The following is a 17472-nucleotide window of genomic DNA, read 5'->3' on the forward strand; positions in this document are numbered from 1 at the left end:
AGAGCAGAGAGAGGTGGGATGCAGTTCTGCAGTAACATGCACCGTTTCATTGCAGCATCAGCAGAAGTCTATGCAACACTGGAACAAGCCATTAAATAGGTGTCCGTTCATTTTTACAAGGACTCCTTCCCGTGCTGTTCTATAACCTACAGTCCAGGAGTATGAAACAAAAATCTTTTTTCCTTGATGAATATTTTTATTTAAACTTGAACATATTGCTTTGTTATTGTAGGGCTGATTGGGAGAGGGGCAGGTTTTATTTTTTTTAATATACAGGAAAAGCCACATTTTGGAAGGGGGGGGAATCCCCTGGGACCTTGTACAAAGTGGGGGGAGAAAACAAGAGACATTTTGATGCTCACTGTGGACAAGGCCCTTTGTGAACAGGATCGTCACTCTTCCAGATGTTTAGAGACCATGCAGGTCTGTCAGAAAATGAAGGACTCTTTAAACCAAATCACATTAGCAGAACTTTCTAGCAAGAGGTGAATACCAAAAACAGAGGTCCTGCTAAGCAAGGCCAAAATGGGACACCTAGGACACCTCTGATGAGGCTGACTGGGATGAGGGGGAAGGGAGACCTTTCCTCCCACAGTGTGCCAGTGACCACTTTCACCTTTTTAGTCTCAAGACAACAAACCTGTGTGCACAATAGACTACAATCCCCAGAGTCCAATTTCCTTAAAGTGGTGATAATACAAACATATATTTTGTTTAGGAACAACAATCACTGCTTTATAAGTTTACAATACTTTTCGAAGTAAATACACTACATTGTGAGAGAAATGTGTGTGTAATTTTCAAACACACTAGATTTAAATTACATATTTTATAGCAGTTGCTCTCTGTTTTATGCATGTACTCATGACCCCGACGTAATACCTTTGCAACCCCAGTTTGAGAACCCCTGACCTACACAGTCAGAGCCATGCCAATCTAGGGTTTGTTTATCAGTGCTTGGGGTTTCCAAAAGGTTTAATTGGTGGTATTTAGTTTTACATCAGTATTTCTCTTCCTATGCTGCCTTATTTAGATTTTAAGCTCTTTGGTGCAAGGAGCACTTTCCTATGTCTGAAGTGCCTAGGACACTGTTGGCATACACTCACAAGTTGCGAAAGGGGTATTGTGATACCAAGAATAAGGTATGGGATGTGACATAAATGCATCTGAGGAAGGAGGTCAAGATCTTCAGCAGGAGCCAGTTACCAAACATCACCCACAAACACCAACAATGAAGCCCATTGCTACTTTCACAGAGCTGCAGGGGTCTGCTGATGAAATGCTATGAAAATTCTCTCTCTATGGGAGTAGTAAGGACACTTGGCTAAAGACTGAGCATTGCATGTGGCAACCTGTTGTCTCCATGGACCATATCATGGGGAATATTTAATAATGGGTACTACAATCTAGCAGAGGAAGGTCTAACACGATCCAATCGCTGGAAGTTGAAGCTAGGTAAATTCAGACTGGAAATAAGGCAGAAATTTTAAACGGTGAGAGTAATTAAGCATTGGAACAATTTACCCAGGGCTGTGGGGGATTCTCCATCACTGACAATTTTTAAAACAAAACTGGATGTTTTTCTCAAGTATCTGCTCTAGGAATCATTGTGGGGAAGGTCTCTGGCCTGTGTTCTACAGATCAGACTAGATGATCACGATGGTCCCTTCTGGCCTTGGAATCTGTGAATCTAATTTCCATATTAATGATGTGGATGATTCCAGTCGCCTCCATTTTATGCAGATTAGATGCAACCCTTTAGTTCCTGGCAAGCTGCCAACAGTCTAATTTGGGCTTAGTTTGGTTGTCCTAGTTAGTGCTATAAGGGAGGCTGGCAGAGAAACAGGGTGAGTAAATAAACAAGGCGGCCTACAGAAGAATCCTACTGTTGTTTACTTGTTAATGCAGCATCAGAGTGGCCAGGAAGACTGCAGTTCCTTACTGCAGACATAGGGACCAGAGAACTGAATCATTTTTCTATGTAATCTTAAAGGGTTGGGTTTTTTTTAAAAGCCTATTAAGGTAGCCTGTAATTTCCAAATCTTCTCAGTGGGGTAAAGTTACAGCATGTAACCTTAAACAGCTCTTCCAGATGGATTAAAGCCCATCTATTCATTCATAATTCCAAGCACAGTCCAGCTGCAGAGGAGGAGATGAAGTCCCTGTGCAGAAAAGTTAAACTGGCACTTCAAGCTTCACAAAACTAGTTTTGCATGATGTACCCCAACACTAAATGGTTCTAAAAGGATTTGTGCAACACAGCCTAGCTTACAGCTTGGCTTCAATATTAAGAGTGCAGAACTGGGCAACTACTCTTCTCACTTCCTTCTGGACATTACAGTACTCACTTTTTAAAAATGTTTCCCCAGAAAACAGACGCATACTGGTTGGTGTTTTAACAGGATACAGGAAGGAAGTACTAAAAGGGTTTAGATTTACTATAAAAGAATTAGACATAGGAATAACAGGCTTCAAAATAAAAATCAGCTTAACATGTTGATGGGAAACAGTAACGAGTAATCAAACCATGAGACGAAAGTTTGTACCTTCCTCAAATAGACACAGGTACTCAGCACTGTGCATCCCAGCTCTTGTGTTTGCAGGTTCGTGCACCATGGACTGTTTTACAACACACGTCCCCATTGACCTTTAAGTTTCAACTGATTTTATGTAAGCTCGAAAGCTTGTGTTTTTCATCAACAAAACTTTGTCCAGTAAAAGATATTACCTCCTGTACCTCATCTCCCCTAATAGAATTTGAGACAATCCAGTAAAGGACAGGGAAACACCTACATCTCAGTTTGACCAATACAGATCTGTTACAGGCTTTTCAGTAGACTGTATTAACATCCCACTCTGAAATAGTATCACTTATCCACCTCAAGGAATCTCCTGTACAGGATGCAAAAATGGCAGTCAGTTTCCATGTGCAGATCCAGGTTCAAATCCTGATCCACAATTTCCAAGTATCTCCCATGTGTTAGTTATGATCATGGATGCTAATGTAAGTGTTCTACAGTAGAACAGAGAAGGAGACAAAAATTAGATGAGTCAGCATAGCTGTCAAAACTTAGAGGTAAGACCTGAGAACGCTCTGGTCAGCTCTAGGCAAATGTCTACCAAAGGTCATGCAAGGTCTGCTTTAACAATCACCCAGGGATGACAGGGTGGCTCAAGGAACCCAAATTATTTCCAGGTTTGCCAACTGTGTTGCACAGCACACCCCATCTTCAATGGAAGCCTCTCACTAGGCTACAAAATAGAAAGGAGCATAAACTGTGGCAAATCAAGTGCCAAAGTATAATTAGACAGGCCAAAAAAGAATTTGAAGAGCAACTAGAGAAAGACAAAAACTAAGAGCAACATTTTTCTAAGTATGTCAGAAGCAGGAAGAACGCCAAGCATTCAGCAGGACCACTGGATGCCCGAGGTGCTAAAGGAGCACTCAAGGAAGACAAGGCTGTTGCACAGAAGCTAATGAATGCTATTCATTGGTCTTCACTGCAGATGATGTGAGGGAGATTCCCACACCTCAGCCATCCTTTCTTGGTGACAAATCTGAGGAACTGTCCAAGATTGAAGAGATTTTGGAACAAACTGATAAATTAAACAGGAATAAGTCATCAGGACTAGATGGTATTCACCCAAGAGTTCTAAAAGAACTCAAATATGAAATTGCAGAACTACTAACTGTGGTATGCACCAGGTGACTGGACTGGAGGGTAGCTACTATGACACTAATTTTTTTTAAAAGGCTCCAGTGGCCATCCTGACAATTACAGGGGGGGGGGGGGGGGGATAGCTCAGTGGTTTGAGCATTGGCCTGCTAAACCCAGGGTTGTGAATTCAATCCTTGAGGGATCTGAGGAGTTGGGGATTGGTCCTGCTTTGAGCAGGGGGTTGGACTAGATGACCTCCTGAGGTCCCTTCCAACCCTGATATTATATGATTCTATGCCGGTACATCTAACTTCAGTACCAGGCAAATTGGTCGAAACTGTAGTAAAGAACAGAATTACCAGACACATAAATTAACATGATTTGTTGAGGAACAGTCAACACAGCTTTTGTAAAGGGAAATCATGCCTCACCAATATATTAGAATTCTTTGTGGGGGCCAACAAACATGTGGACAAGTTTGATCCAGTGGATATAGAGTACTTGGACTTTCAGAAAGCCTTTGACAAGGTGCCTCACCCAAAGACCTTTAAGCAAACCCAGCAGTATGGGATCAGAGGGAAGGTCCTCTCATGGATTAGTAACTGGTTAAAAGACAGGAAACAAAGGTATCAAGCTTCCTTCCCCACTCTGAACTCTAGGGTACAGATGTGGGGACCTGCATGAAAACCTCCTAAGCTTATTTTTACCAGCTTAGGTTAAAACTTCCCCAAGGTACAAACTATTTTCCTTTTTCCCTTGGACTTTATTGCTGCCACCACCAAGCGTCTAACAGATATATAACTGGGAAAGAGCCCACTTGGAAACGTCTTTCCCCCCAAAATCCTCGCTAAACCCTATACCCTCTTTCCTATGGAAGGCTTGATAAAAATCCTCACCAATTTGCATAGGTGAACACAGACCCAAACCCTTGGATCTTAAGAACAATGAAAAAGCAATCAGGTTCTTAAAAGAAGAATTTTAATTAAAGAAAAGGTAAAAGAATCACCTCTGTAAAATCACAGAATGATAGAATGATAGAATATCAGGGTTGGAAGGGACCTCAGGAGGTCATCTAGTCCAACCCCCTGCTCAAAGCAGGACCAATCCCCAACTAAATCATCCCAGCCAGGGCTTTGTCAAGCCTGACCTTAAAACTTCTAAGGAAGAAGATTCCACCACCTCCCTAGGGAACGCATTCCAGTGTTTCACCACCCTCCTAGTGAAAAAGTTTTTCCTAATATCCAACCTAAATCTCCCCCACTGCAACTTGAGACTATTACTCCTTGTTCTGTCATCAGCTACCACTGAGAACAGTCTAGAACCATCCTCTTTGGAACCCCCTTTCAGGTAGTTGAAAGCAGCTATCAAATCCCCCCTCATTCTTCTCTTCCGCAGACTAAACAATCCCAGTTTCCTCAGCCTCTCCTCATAAGTCCTGTGTTCCAGTCCCCTAATCATTTTTGTTGCCCTCCGCTGGACTCTTTCCAATTTTTCCACATCCTTCTTGTAGTGTGGGGCCCAAAACTGGACACAGTACTCCAGATGAGGCCTCACCAATGTCGAATAGAGGGGAACGATCACCTCCCTCGATCTGCTGGCAATGCCCCTATGTATACATCCCAAAATGCCATTGGCCTTCTTGGCAACAAGGGCACACTGTTGACTCATATCCAGCTTCTCGTCCGCTGTAACCCCTGGGTCCGTTTCTGCAGAACTGCTGCCGAGCCATTCGGTCCCTAATCTGTAGCAGTGCATGGGATTCTTCCGTCCTAAGTGCAGGACTCTGCACTTGTCCTTGTTGAACCTCATCAGATTTCTTTTGGCCCAATCCTCTAATTTGTCTAGGTCCCTCTGTATCCTATCCCTATCCTCCAGCGTATCTACCTCTCCTCCTAGTTTAGTGTCATCTGCAAACTTGCTTAGGGTGCAATCCACACCATCCTCCAGATCATTAAATGAAGATATTGAACAAAACCAGCCCCAGGACCAACCCCTGGGGCACTCCACTTGATACCGGCTGCCAACTAGACATGGAGCCATTGATCACTACCCATTGAGCCCGACAATCTAGCCAACTTTCTATCCACCTTATAGTCCATTCATCCAGCCCAGACTTCTTTAACTTGCTGGCAAGAATACTGTGGGAGACCATGTCAAAAGCTTTGCTAAAGTCAAGGAACACCACGTCCACCGCTTTCCCCTCATCCACAGAGCCAGTTATCTCGTCATAGAAGGCAATTAGATTAGTCAGGCATGACTTGCCCTTGGTGAATCCATGCTGACTGTTCCTGATCACTTTCCTCTCCTCTAAGTGCTTCAGCGAACAGCAGAGCAGCTAACAGAGAGAGTTTGCCTGGGATCTGTCTGAGAGGAGGTACACTAAGGGCTGCATTAAGGAGGCTGTGTTGGTGAGTATTTGAGTGTCTGTTGTGGGGACAGTTTGACAGGATGGTAAATACCTTAGAGGGTAATTAGATTCAAAACATAGAGAATCCCTCTAGGCAAAACCTTAAGTTACAAAATACACAAAAACAGGAATACGCATTCCATTCAGCACAGCTTATTTTCTCAGCCATTTAAACAAACAGAATCTAACGCATATCTAGCTAGATTACTTACTAAGTTCTAAGACTCCATTCCTTTCTGTTCCTGGCAAATGCATCACACACACGGAGCCTTTGTTTCTCCTCCACTCCAGCTTTGAAAGTATCTTGTCTCCTCATTGGTCATTTTGGTCAGGTGCCAGCGAGGTTATCCTAGCTTCTTAACCCTTTACAGGTGAAAGGGTTTCTCCTCTGGCCAGGAGGGATTTTAAAGGTGTTTACCCTTCCCTTTATATTTATGACAAAAGGGTAGGAATAAATGGTCATTTTTCAGAACAGAGAGGGAGAAATAGTCGTATCCACCAGGGATCTGTACAGGGACCAGTCCTAGTCAATATATTCATAAATGTTCTAGAAAAAGAGGTAAACAGTGAGGTTGCAAAGTCTGTAGATGATATAAAATTACTCAGGATAGTTAAGTCCAAAGCAGACTGCAAAGAGTTACAAAGGGAGCTCACAAAACTGGGAGACTGGGCAACAAAACGGCAGATGAAATTCAATGTTGATAAACAAAGTAATGCGCATTGGAAAAAAACAATCCCAATGTACAAAATGATGGGATCTAAATTAGCTGTTACCAGAAGAGACAGTTCTCTGAAAACATCCACGCAATGTGCAGCGGCAGTCAAAAAAGTGAACAGAAAGTTGGGAACTCTTAAGAAAGGGATAGACAATAAGACAGTAAGTATCAAAATCACTACATCAACTCAGGGAACACAGACACCTTGAACATTTTGTGCAGTTCTAGTCATCCCATCACCAAAAAGATTATTAGAAATAGAAAAGGGACAGAGAATAGCAACAAAAATGATTATGGGTGTGGAACAGCTTCCATACGAGGAGAGATTAAAATGACTGGGACTGTTCAGGTTGGAAAAGAGACGATGAAGGGGGGATAGGACAGAGGTCTAACACATCATGAATGGAGAGGAGAAAGTGAATAAGGAAGTGTTCTTTACTCTTTCACAAACTGGCTGTAGTTTGTCCTCCCCTGTCCTAGGATATTGGAGAGACAAGGTGGGTGAGGTAATATCTTTTATTGGACCAACTGTTGGTGAGAGAGATGAGCTTTCGAGATCTGTGTAAGCTTGAAAGCTTGTCTCTCTCCACAACAGTAGTCCAATAAAAAAAAATATTACCTCACCCACTTTGTCTCTCAGATACATTTCTTATCAACCCTGAAAAGGTTAAACAGTAAACAAAGCTCTAATGCATTGCTAAGCAATGCGTATAGCATAGATCACATGCGCTCACTCTAATAATGCCCACAGAGCTCTCCTGAAAGGCTGATCTGCATGTGACTTCATAAACAGGTTCACGGGCTCAAACCCAGCAGTTAAATGCTAACCGAAGGTCTTGAACATTCACTAACTCCTCACTGCACTTATCACCCTCAGAAAGAGGACCCGCAGTCATTCAGCAAGCAGATTCCAGAATTAATGTAACAGTACAAATATTACCTCACCTCACCCACCTTGTCTCTCGAATATCCTGGGACTGACACAGCTACAACACCACTGTATATAAACAGTACAAAGACATTCAAACAGCAGACGGCCACATTCTGTGCCTAAAGCTCGTCAGACAGAAGTTTCCATGCAGTCTGTGGGTTCTAGTTCCATTTGCAATCAGGAGTGGGGCTAGTTAACTCTCAACCCCAGAAAGAAAAAGCTGTTCTGTACTAGGTAAATGACCTTGAAGACTGGGTTCTACCTCCCTCCCCCCAGACAGCCAGTGTATCTCGTCTGAGGAAAGTATTTAAATATGTCATTAGTCTGGGTAATGAGCTAGGGATAACAAAAGTTTTACAGCAACTTACTGATGTCATCTTAATCAAGTCACTAAACATTCATAAACTCAGTTTACACATCCATAAAACAGATAATTACTACTTCACAGGCAGTTGTGATGCTTAGTGTTTGTGAAGTTATTTTGTATCCTCAGATGAAAGTCTAAGTAAGTGCAAAATATCACTAGTTACAATTTAAACACCCTGAAAAGCATCTTCACTGAAAACAATTATCTAAAAAGCTAACAAGATATTTGCATATTTGATAAGATCCTAATAGAACAACTTTTTCAATAAAAACTTTTTAAAAAGTCTTCAGTTTGGATGAAAGCTTCCCATGTAGCTGGAAACTGATTTGAAGTATAATGACATAGCAGCCAGAGGGATAAAATAAAATAAAATTCAAAGAGATACAGAGAAATCTGTTCAGAAATCAATACAGTATTCCCTAGACATATTCTAAAGAATGAAATTTCACGGGGCCCACTGTTAAAGGAATGAAAGCAGTTTATATGTATTCTCTCTCATACATGAAACTGCTTTTCAGCAGAACCTAGAGGGTTTTAAAAAACTAAGTGTCGTAGGGGAAGAAACTACAGAAGGAAATGGAAAACTAAGGCCTTGCCTGTAGAAAAGGCTGTACTGCTTTACGTATACAAGTACAGGTAAAAAGAGGTACACCCCTCAGCGTGGACACAGTTATAACATTATAAAGGTGTTTATACACAATACAGCTATTCCTGTGTGGGAAGGGGGAATAAGGGTATGTCTTCACTTACCATTTAAATCACAGAAAGTCCTTTTCTTGTGCTAAAACCGCAGAACTATCTACAATTGTTAATGACTTTTTGCGATGAAACTCAGAAGTTTCACCGCAGAAAGAAAACCACCTTCACGAGAGGTGTACAGCTCTTACCGCTGTTCTTTTTGCGCTGCTGTGAAAGTGAAGACACGTTCCACCAGTGTAAACACCCTCTGGAGGATATCCCACAGTTCCAAAAGTGACCACTCTGGCCAGCATCTCTGCTGCTCTGACACATGGATTGTCCGCCCCTCCCCCTGTAAGCCCCGGGAAGTTTGAAGCTCCCTTTCCCTTTGTTTGTAGCTGTGGCGGGGAAAGCAGCCAGACACCAGGAGGTTTTTAAAAAAAAGCCACAGAAGAAACCAGAAGGTAATGGGGCTCCTGAGACATGAAGCAGGGCAGCACGGGGAACTGAGCAGGAACCCAGAATGTTTCCCAACCCCCCCTCCCCCTCCCCCCACTTCCCACAAGACCTATTGCGAGAGCTGCACTGTGGGATAGCTGCCCTACAGCGCTGCTCTCATCAGCGATGGAAGTGCTGGTAGTGTAAACACTCTCTGCCGGCTGAGGAATTGAGTGAGTACACAAACCAGCGCTTTACTTTCACCGGTTCCATATCACCAGTGAAACTTACAGTGTAAAAACTCTGTATGTGTAGACATACCCTAAGCTATACCAGTATAAGGCGCCTTTATACCAGCGTAACTGCAGTCACACAGGGGGCTTGTACCAGAATCAACTGTTTTGGTTAAAAAAAGATCATCCTGAACTGAATTAGCTATACTAGTTCAAAATCTGTATAGCTCAAACCTAAAGTCTAGTCTACATGCAAAAGTTGCACCACTTAAATTTAAATTAGATTTTAAAACTGATTTAATTAAAACAGTGCAAACCCATGTAGACAGCACTCTTATTTTGGTTTGAGGGGCTTATTTGGTTTTTAACTTAAATCTGTTCTCAATTGATTTAAGCGAAACCAAAACGAAAGCACCCACGTGGGTTTGCGCTAGCTTAACGTCACAACTTACACCGGGGCAATTTCTCCATGTACATAAGGCCTCAAATCATGTACTGGGAAGCTAAGGTTCCACTGCCACACAGAACCCCTGCCCAACGTACTGCAGGTATTACGACATTAAGCCTGGCTGGCATACCCTAATCCAAGGAGCAGTTAATATGACTTAAGAGACTGGATTTCACTGAAATAAAGAGGACATGTCTGGCCAGCAAGTAAAGCTGGTTGTGGTATTTAGATGTGATTCCCTGTCACAGCTTGCCCCGATAGGTGGCTGTCAGGTGAAGAGAAAATAAACTTGCTTATTAAAAATTGATCTAAGGGAAAGAATCTTGTTGCAGTGCAATTACCCCAGCAAAAGAAAGAAATTCTACTGCCTCGGCCTATTCCAGATTTAGGGTCAAATCTGGCAGTTCTTATTCAAAACCATCACTGGGGTATATGGAATTCTGTCTGAATATTGACTGGAGGATATGGCTTTTACACACTTCATTAGGAGAAGCAGGAGTCTCCTAGAAATTCATGGAAGTACTTACATTATGCTACAATACACATTTCTGAGCACTTATGAACAAGGTGATCAGTCAGTGTGAAGCTCAGTTAACCTGAACAGATAACTCTTGCTGTCAGGAACAAGAGCAACTGCATGAAAGACAGGAATCACTGAAATGTAGTGGTTCAAAAGACAATTTCATCATTGACATCCTTTAACACGGAGGAGTCACATACACTGAAAGCCCTTATGAGTGAATAGCAAAAGCTTAATTAATATTGTGCCAAGGAGTTGTGGAGAACTATAATGAATGGCATTGATCGTTTCAGTTTAATATGGCAAGTTGATGTGGATAGTTTCTTTTGCAGTTCCAGCCGTTTATTCCCTTTTCCTTCAAAACTACATTTCTCCTACAACCGACTGGGCAGACCAGTTGGACTGAGATGCATGGAAAGGAGCACGCTATACAATTAAAACAGATAAAGACCAAGAACTAATTAAAAATTCCCAGGAAATTAACTCTACATATTACATGCATGGGGCTTTGAAAACACCAGCTATACAAAAAGAACAGGAGTACTTGTGGCACCAGCTATACAAATGAATCCTCTTGCAAAGACAGCCTACACAAATACACAGCAGGGAACCCTCAGCATAGTCCACTGTGTGTGTTTGAGCCCTTTGTCACAGGGATCAGTGCAGACTGCTACCAACTGGCCCTTTACAGGTGAACAATTTATCTACAAAGAACTACTTTTCAAATGTTAAAGAGTCCACCTTAAAACCTGAACAGGCAGGTCCACTCAAAGGCTTCAGACTGGCTGTTAAGAGGAGAAACCAGGCAATTCTAACTTGAAATTAGACCAGCCTTGGGATGCCTCTCCTGCCCCAAATATCTCCCTCCATCCAGTGGAGGAATGCGCTGTCTACAAACCACTGTCTGGAGTTCCTCTCCTCCAGTTCCACCCTAGACCCTCTCCAATCCAGCATCCACCCCGGCACTCCACTGAAACTGCTCTCAAAGTCTAATGGCTTCTTCCTAGCCAAAGCTCAGAACCACTACTCCACCTTCATCCTACTTGACCGGACAGCCACCTTTGACACCTTTGACCATGCTCTTGTTTTGAAAGTTTGTCCCCTCTCAGCCTCCATGACTCTGTCTTCTTCTGGGGTATGTCTACAAATCAGCTGGGAACGTGTTTCCCAACATGGGCAAACAGACACGTGCAAGCTCTGCTCAAGCTAGCATGTTAAAAATAGCCATGAGGCCGCAGTGGCCCAGGCAGCAGCTCAGACTAGCCACCCGAGTACAAACCCCTCCTCCCCTTCAGCCTCCTGGGTACATACACAGGTGGCTAGCCTGGGCTGCCAGAGCCATGCTATTTTTAGCACAGCAGCTTGAGCAGAGCAAGTGCATCTGCCTACCCAGACTGGGAAGCACACTCCCAACTGCTATGTAGCCATATCCCTGGTCCTCCGACCTCTCTAATTGCGCCTTCAGCATATCTTTCACAGATCCTCCTCATCTCATCCAATTTTCTAATGGGGTTCCACAGGGCTCTGTCCTTGGTCCCCTTCTCTTCTCCCTCTACACCTTATGCCCGGGTGATCTCATCCACAAACATAAATTCAACCACCCTCTCTATGCGTATGAGTCATAGATCTACTTCTACTCCAGATCCATCTCCTGGCCTCTCCATCTGACATCTCCTTATGGAATTCTAGCCACCAGCTCAAGCTCAACAGGACCAAACAGAGCTCCTACTCTTCTCACTGCCTCTTTCCTCCATCACTGCAGACATTGCCACCATCCTGCCTGTCATTAAGGACCATCACCTGGGTGTCATTTTTGACTCAGACCTCTCTCTAGGTCCTCTCATCCAGACTGTCTAAATCTTGCAGATTCTTTCTATTAACATTTCTAAGAGATGGCCTTTCCTCTACAGCCACAGAGCTAAAACTCTCATCCAGGCTCTCATCTCACATCCCCAATTACCGCAACATCCCTTTCTTTGGCATTGACAAATACAATATTGTCCTCACTCATCTCTAGCAGAAAAAAACCATACTAATTGTCTTCACTTACAAGGCCCTTAATGGCATATCCCCAGCTAACTATCATTAAGGCTAAGATTTTGTCAGTTATTTTTAGTAAAAGTCACAGACAGGCAGACAGGTCACACGCAATAAAAAAAATTCACAGAAGCCACGACCTGTCTGTGTCTTTTGCTGTTGCGGCAAAATGATTTCCCCTGCCACCGTGGTGGCTGGGAGCAGTGGGGTTTCCCCTCTGCCCAGGGGGGCTGGGAGCTGCAGGGTGACCATATTTCACGGAAAGAGAAAACAGGACATCCCCAGCCACTCGCCTGAGGCATCCTCCTTCCCCCTGTGCGAGGTTGTTGCCCATTCCCGGAACTCTGAGGACAGCTCCCTCAGGAATCTGTCACCTGTTGCTGGAAACCTGCAGGGGGCCCCCATCGCTGCTGTTGCTGGAACTGTGCTAGGACCCCGTTGGCTGCCAGCTCGAGTCCCGCAGTGCCTGGGGCTGAAGCAGAGAATGTCACAGCGGTCTCTGGAAAACACGGATTCTATGACCTCCATGACATAAATGTAGCCTTAATTATCATCACTCATTCACTGTTGAGATTTCACCTCCAACTTCTGACTGGCCCCAAGTTCAAAGGAGAGAAGGGTCTTTCAGAGAAGGGAACACACGAAAGTTCAAACAAGGAAGCACGGTGACCTCGGAGCTTTAAGAGCAACCCTTCTACCACAACACCATCCTAAACTGCAACGAATGAACTGGTTTAGAGCCAGTTTACTGTACGGTAAGCTTGACCTAAATTTTTCAGCATGGCACGTGGATTGTGCAGCACGCCCATGCAGCAAATTAAAAATTCTGCAGCAGTTGCAGAAGTTAAAAGAAGTTTGTATTCAATTAAACACGAAAGTGAATTCCAGCAGATTACCCTTGTCCAGGTTATCCTTGGACTATTAAGATATTACATTTTAATTTTACAAGGCCACATCATTTTTAATTGTAAGTGCACTGCAGAATTTTGTATTGAACATACAATTGCCTTGTAGAAATGAACAAGGAGAACCTGGAGGTTTTGGCATTAAGGTAAGGGGGTGCTTGGGCCTTTTTGCACCTTGGAAGCCATGGGAAGCAGTTTGGGATTGTGGGATAAACACATTAGTTTGATGATTCTGCTGAAGATATCAAAAGTGAAAGAGTTAATTGTTGACTTTTCAATCATCATTAGGGTTCAGCATCAATCCTCTGAAAGAATGGGCCAGTTCATAACACAGAGCCTTGTTTCAGCAAGTTGGCAGATGTTACTGCATCATTTTGCACTTGGTTCATGTTTGTTAGGTTCTCTTCGCAACCAAACAGGCGAGAAAAACAATTCATTGGAAGCCTGAAACGGTTCTGCAGAAAAAGGGGTGGGAATCTACAGGAAATTCCAGAACCACAGACTACATGGGTCCCACATATAATCCAAAAAGGAACCATTACAATGCCTCAAACCCCTGGTCCTTCCAATACACAGGTATGATTTGACAGACCTGGGAGAAGAATTGCTACTAGAGAAACCCAGTCGCTGCTTCTTTTGGCAATGTGTGACTCTGAACTTTTGCTCATCGTAATGACCATGTGGTGTAGGAAGGGTTCAGACCTCTGTAGCCCCACTCTTTGCTTAGCTGAAAGGAGCCATTGGAAGGCACACACATGTACGCACGCACCACTCCAAGGCCCAGGTGACTGCCAGTGCTGCCACATACAGATCACAGCAGTGCTGGTCCGCAGGGCAAGCCTCAGTAGCTGCTTTTCTAACTTAACTTATAGAGCTGTAAAACATATAAACGGTTATATGTTCTAGTGGCCTGTGATACTTTTAAGACAAATATGATGCTCAAAGCAAATATTAGGCTTGAGATTAGACAAAAATTGCTTTTGACTTCACTCTTAACCCTGAGAATGCTGGAGAAATATAGTCAACTTTTCCTCCTCTGTCCCTCTTCACAACTGCTGATTGTTCCTTCTTCCCAATGCCTTGCACAATGCGCCACCCAGATTCTGCCCAACTCTATTCTGCCCCCAGCCTATATCTTTCACACCTTAGCAACCTCTGGCTTCATACAGATTTCCCATCCAAAGGCCTCAGATGTGCACCCCATCCAGCCATCTCTCTTTCTAGTTCAGAGTCAGAGGGTTTGGTTGAGAGCTGACTGACCGCTATGCTATAGATCAGTACGATCTTGTGACAGCAGGAAGAGGAATCGAGGGTCAGGACAGAGTCCTTACATGTCCCACCCCCCTGCTGCAGGAGATTTTCATTAATTTCCCACAGTAGCTCTCCTAGAAGATGGGAAAAGTCCTTCATAAGCAATCAATTCACAGGCATTATCCACCTGGGAATGAGACAGTTTGTTAAGGTTTATTGTACCAGTGCTGATCATTCTGACTTCTCTTGAATGCTTTGGATACATTTGTTTCAGTCTGTGCATTCCAGTTACTGCAAGAGACTTTTCTCCCTAGACTTTGAACAAATTAAAATTTCCTTCCCTTGAAGGGCTTTTTGGCTGTTATACTGGGACTTAATTTTATATTGCTTTATTTCCCACTTCCTTCTCTGGGAGAAAATTGGCTATAAAGATCCTACCAAACTAGAAAAATACCTCAAACAAGTAACATAAAAGAGGACAGCCTCATAGACAGTAAGTGTCCAGGCAAATGCAGCTGTCCACAACTCAGATCATCTGAAATGTGGAAGCATCCACTGAAATTAGAATTGCACTTTTCAGAAATCTGTCAGAGTTTTGTCCCCTGTTCTCATTATGGGATACACGTACCCCTGGGGGTACAGAGAGATCTTCCAGCGGTACATCAACTCATCTAGATATTTGCCTCATTTTACAACAGGCTACATAAAAAGCACTAGTGAAGTCAGTACAAACTAAAATTTCATACAATGACTTGTTTATACTGCTCTGTATACTATACACTGAAATGTAAGTACAATATTTATATTCCAATTTATTTATTTTATAATTATATGGTAAAAATGAGAAAGTCAGCAATTTTTCACTAACAGTGTGCTGTGACACTTCTGCATTTTTAGGTCTGGTTTTGTGAGCAAGTAGTTTTTACTTGAGGTGGAACTTGGGGGTATGCAAAACAAATCAGACTACTGAAAGGGGTACAGTCGTCTGGAAAGGCTGAGAGCCACTGCCCGCCTGAACTATTCAAATAATCTGGAATTTACCTGCATCACTTGCCTCTCCTTTTCTACGTTTGCTTCAACTATAGACCACCAGATCAACCAACTGGTGTATCCTAATCGGATGTATCCTAATCCATTTGTCCCACTAATGTAAACAAACAAAATTAAAAAAAAATCCTTCTCCCTCCACTTCTGATCACCTATTCTCTTCCCTTCTATTCTTCTACCTCCCTTCTCCCTCACCCACAGAAAGACAGAAATATTCTAATGTCAGTCAGCTGAAAGAACTGGGTCACCAGGACCCAAGGTCTAAAAGTGAATGCTTTCCTGTTTATTAAGAATCATTTACAATATCGTGTTACTTTGACATCTTTTAAAGAAAGAAAACTCTCACTAACTCAACGATCTTACATTAAAAAGTAATGCTGAAGAGTAAGGAGGCGATATAATAATTTGCAGCAGCTCAGTAGCAAAGGCTCCCAAGCTCGGGGGAGGGGGGGGGAGTGGTGGTGGTGTAATAATACACAAGCTTTCCATGGAGTAGCCTTACAACAGCAGAAAAGAGTTCAAACTTGATGTGCACATTCAGTGCCAACTCATTTTAAGACCGGAATCCCACATACAGCCAGGAGTTCCACACCAATAAGTAAGAGCTTTACAGTCATGGACTGGAAAGACAAGCCCTAAAAAATACAAACACATCCATAACTCAGATGTACCGTTCTCCAAACAGCATCCTTGCTTCCACCCTCATGAAGAGGAAACAGACCATGTTTTTCTGAGAATCATATGATTTCACCGCAAAGATTAATACACTGCATACAAACAATTCTTAACATGACTCACCGGGAAGTCTGTTCATGTTGACTCCTTGGGCTGAGAGTCCTATTCCCATGTACCTTCAAACAAACAAAATTCTGTTAGTTAAACGCAGAATGGTCAAGTCACATGAGATTCTCCCCTCCAGAAATACAGGAAACCATTTTAAATTAGACCGCAGTGTTTCACTGGAGACTTCCCTCAGTACTTTTATTTGTTTCTGGAATCAAAGAGAAAATGCCTTAATCAGCCATGGGAACTGATGCCTCTCTACTCTCCAACTGCAGCTACATTCCTGCAGCTCCTAATTGGTATGAAAACTAGAACCGCACAGTAATCAGAGCAGCTAGCCCCTTGGTTTTCCTGCATCAAGATAAGGTGATGACTTACAAGCAGCTGACAAGAGCGCGAACAAGATTTAAGCATCAGATAATTCTAAGCAACTCAACACATTGGCTCCTGATCCTTACCCAATGTAAATCCACAACACAGTCAAAAGGGATTCCTGTAAGGGGCTCCGCTTCTGGGGCTGCCTGCTCCAATCCCCCCACAATGGGGAGCAGAGCTAACAGTGTCCTCCGGAAGTCTTCGGTCTGGTCTATATTAGAAAAGTTGCATGACTGCCTCTAGTTATACCAGTGCAAACTACTAATGTAGACTCACTCAAATCAGTTTAAACCTCGTTTACTCTGGAAACTTACCAAGTTAAGCTGAACTGAGTTAAGGGAAGTTTTACTCAGTTCAAATGAGGGTACCTTGAAGGTATGCACCAGTTCAATTAGATCAATTTTAAATCTGTTTGATTGCATTAGTACAAGTTTCCTAATATAGATAAGACCTTATGCCTCAGCTATTCTCCTACCCCATGTAGGTTAGAGATACCAAATATCACACATAGATAAAGCTGGAAACGGAGCATTTATCACTTAAGTCTTTCCACCTTTATCTAGCATGCACCACTTAATAGACTGCCTTGAACAAGAGTAGTTACATCTTCACCACACAACTGGAATTTGAAGAGGAAGGGAGAAATAAACTGCTAAATCTAAATCAGGATCTCAGAG

General features: G+C 42.9%; 1 protein-coding gene across 2 annotated transcripts in view; it reads right to left on the reverse strand.

Annotated features, from left to right (window-relative positions):
- RANBP10 (RAN binding protein 10) overlaps positions 1-17472 on the reverse strand; it is a 162796-nt gene that overhangs the window by 99110 nt on the left and 46214 nt on the right. Inside the window, exon 3 of one of the 2 annotated variants that reach the window (XM_073307234.2) lies at positions 16436-16488. The exons of the other annotated variant lie outside the window; for it this stretch is intronic. Within the exon in view, the coding sequence (XP_073163335.1) occupies positions 16436-16488 (53 nt within the window). The remainder of the gene's footprint in view (positions 1-16435; positions 16489-17472) is intronic. 2 annotated transcript variants of the gene reach the window in all.

This window comes from Lepidochelys kempii, chromosome 12 (assembly GCF_965140285.1).
Source record: "Lepidochelys kempii isolate rLepKem1 chromosome 12, rLepKem1.hap1, whole genome shotgun sequence".
NCBI lineage: Eukaryota > Metazoa > Chordata > Testudines > Cheloniidae > Lepidochelys > Lepidochelys kempii.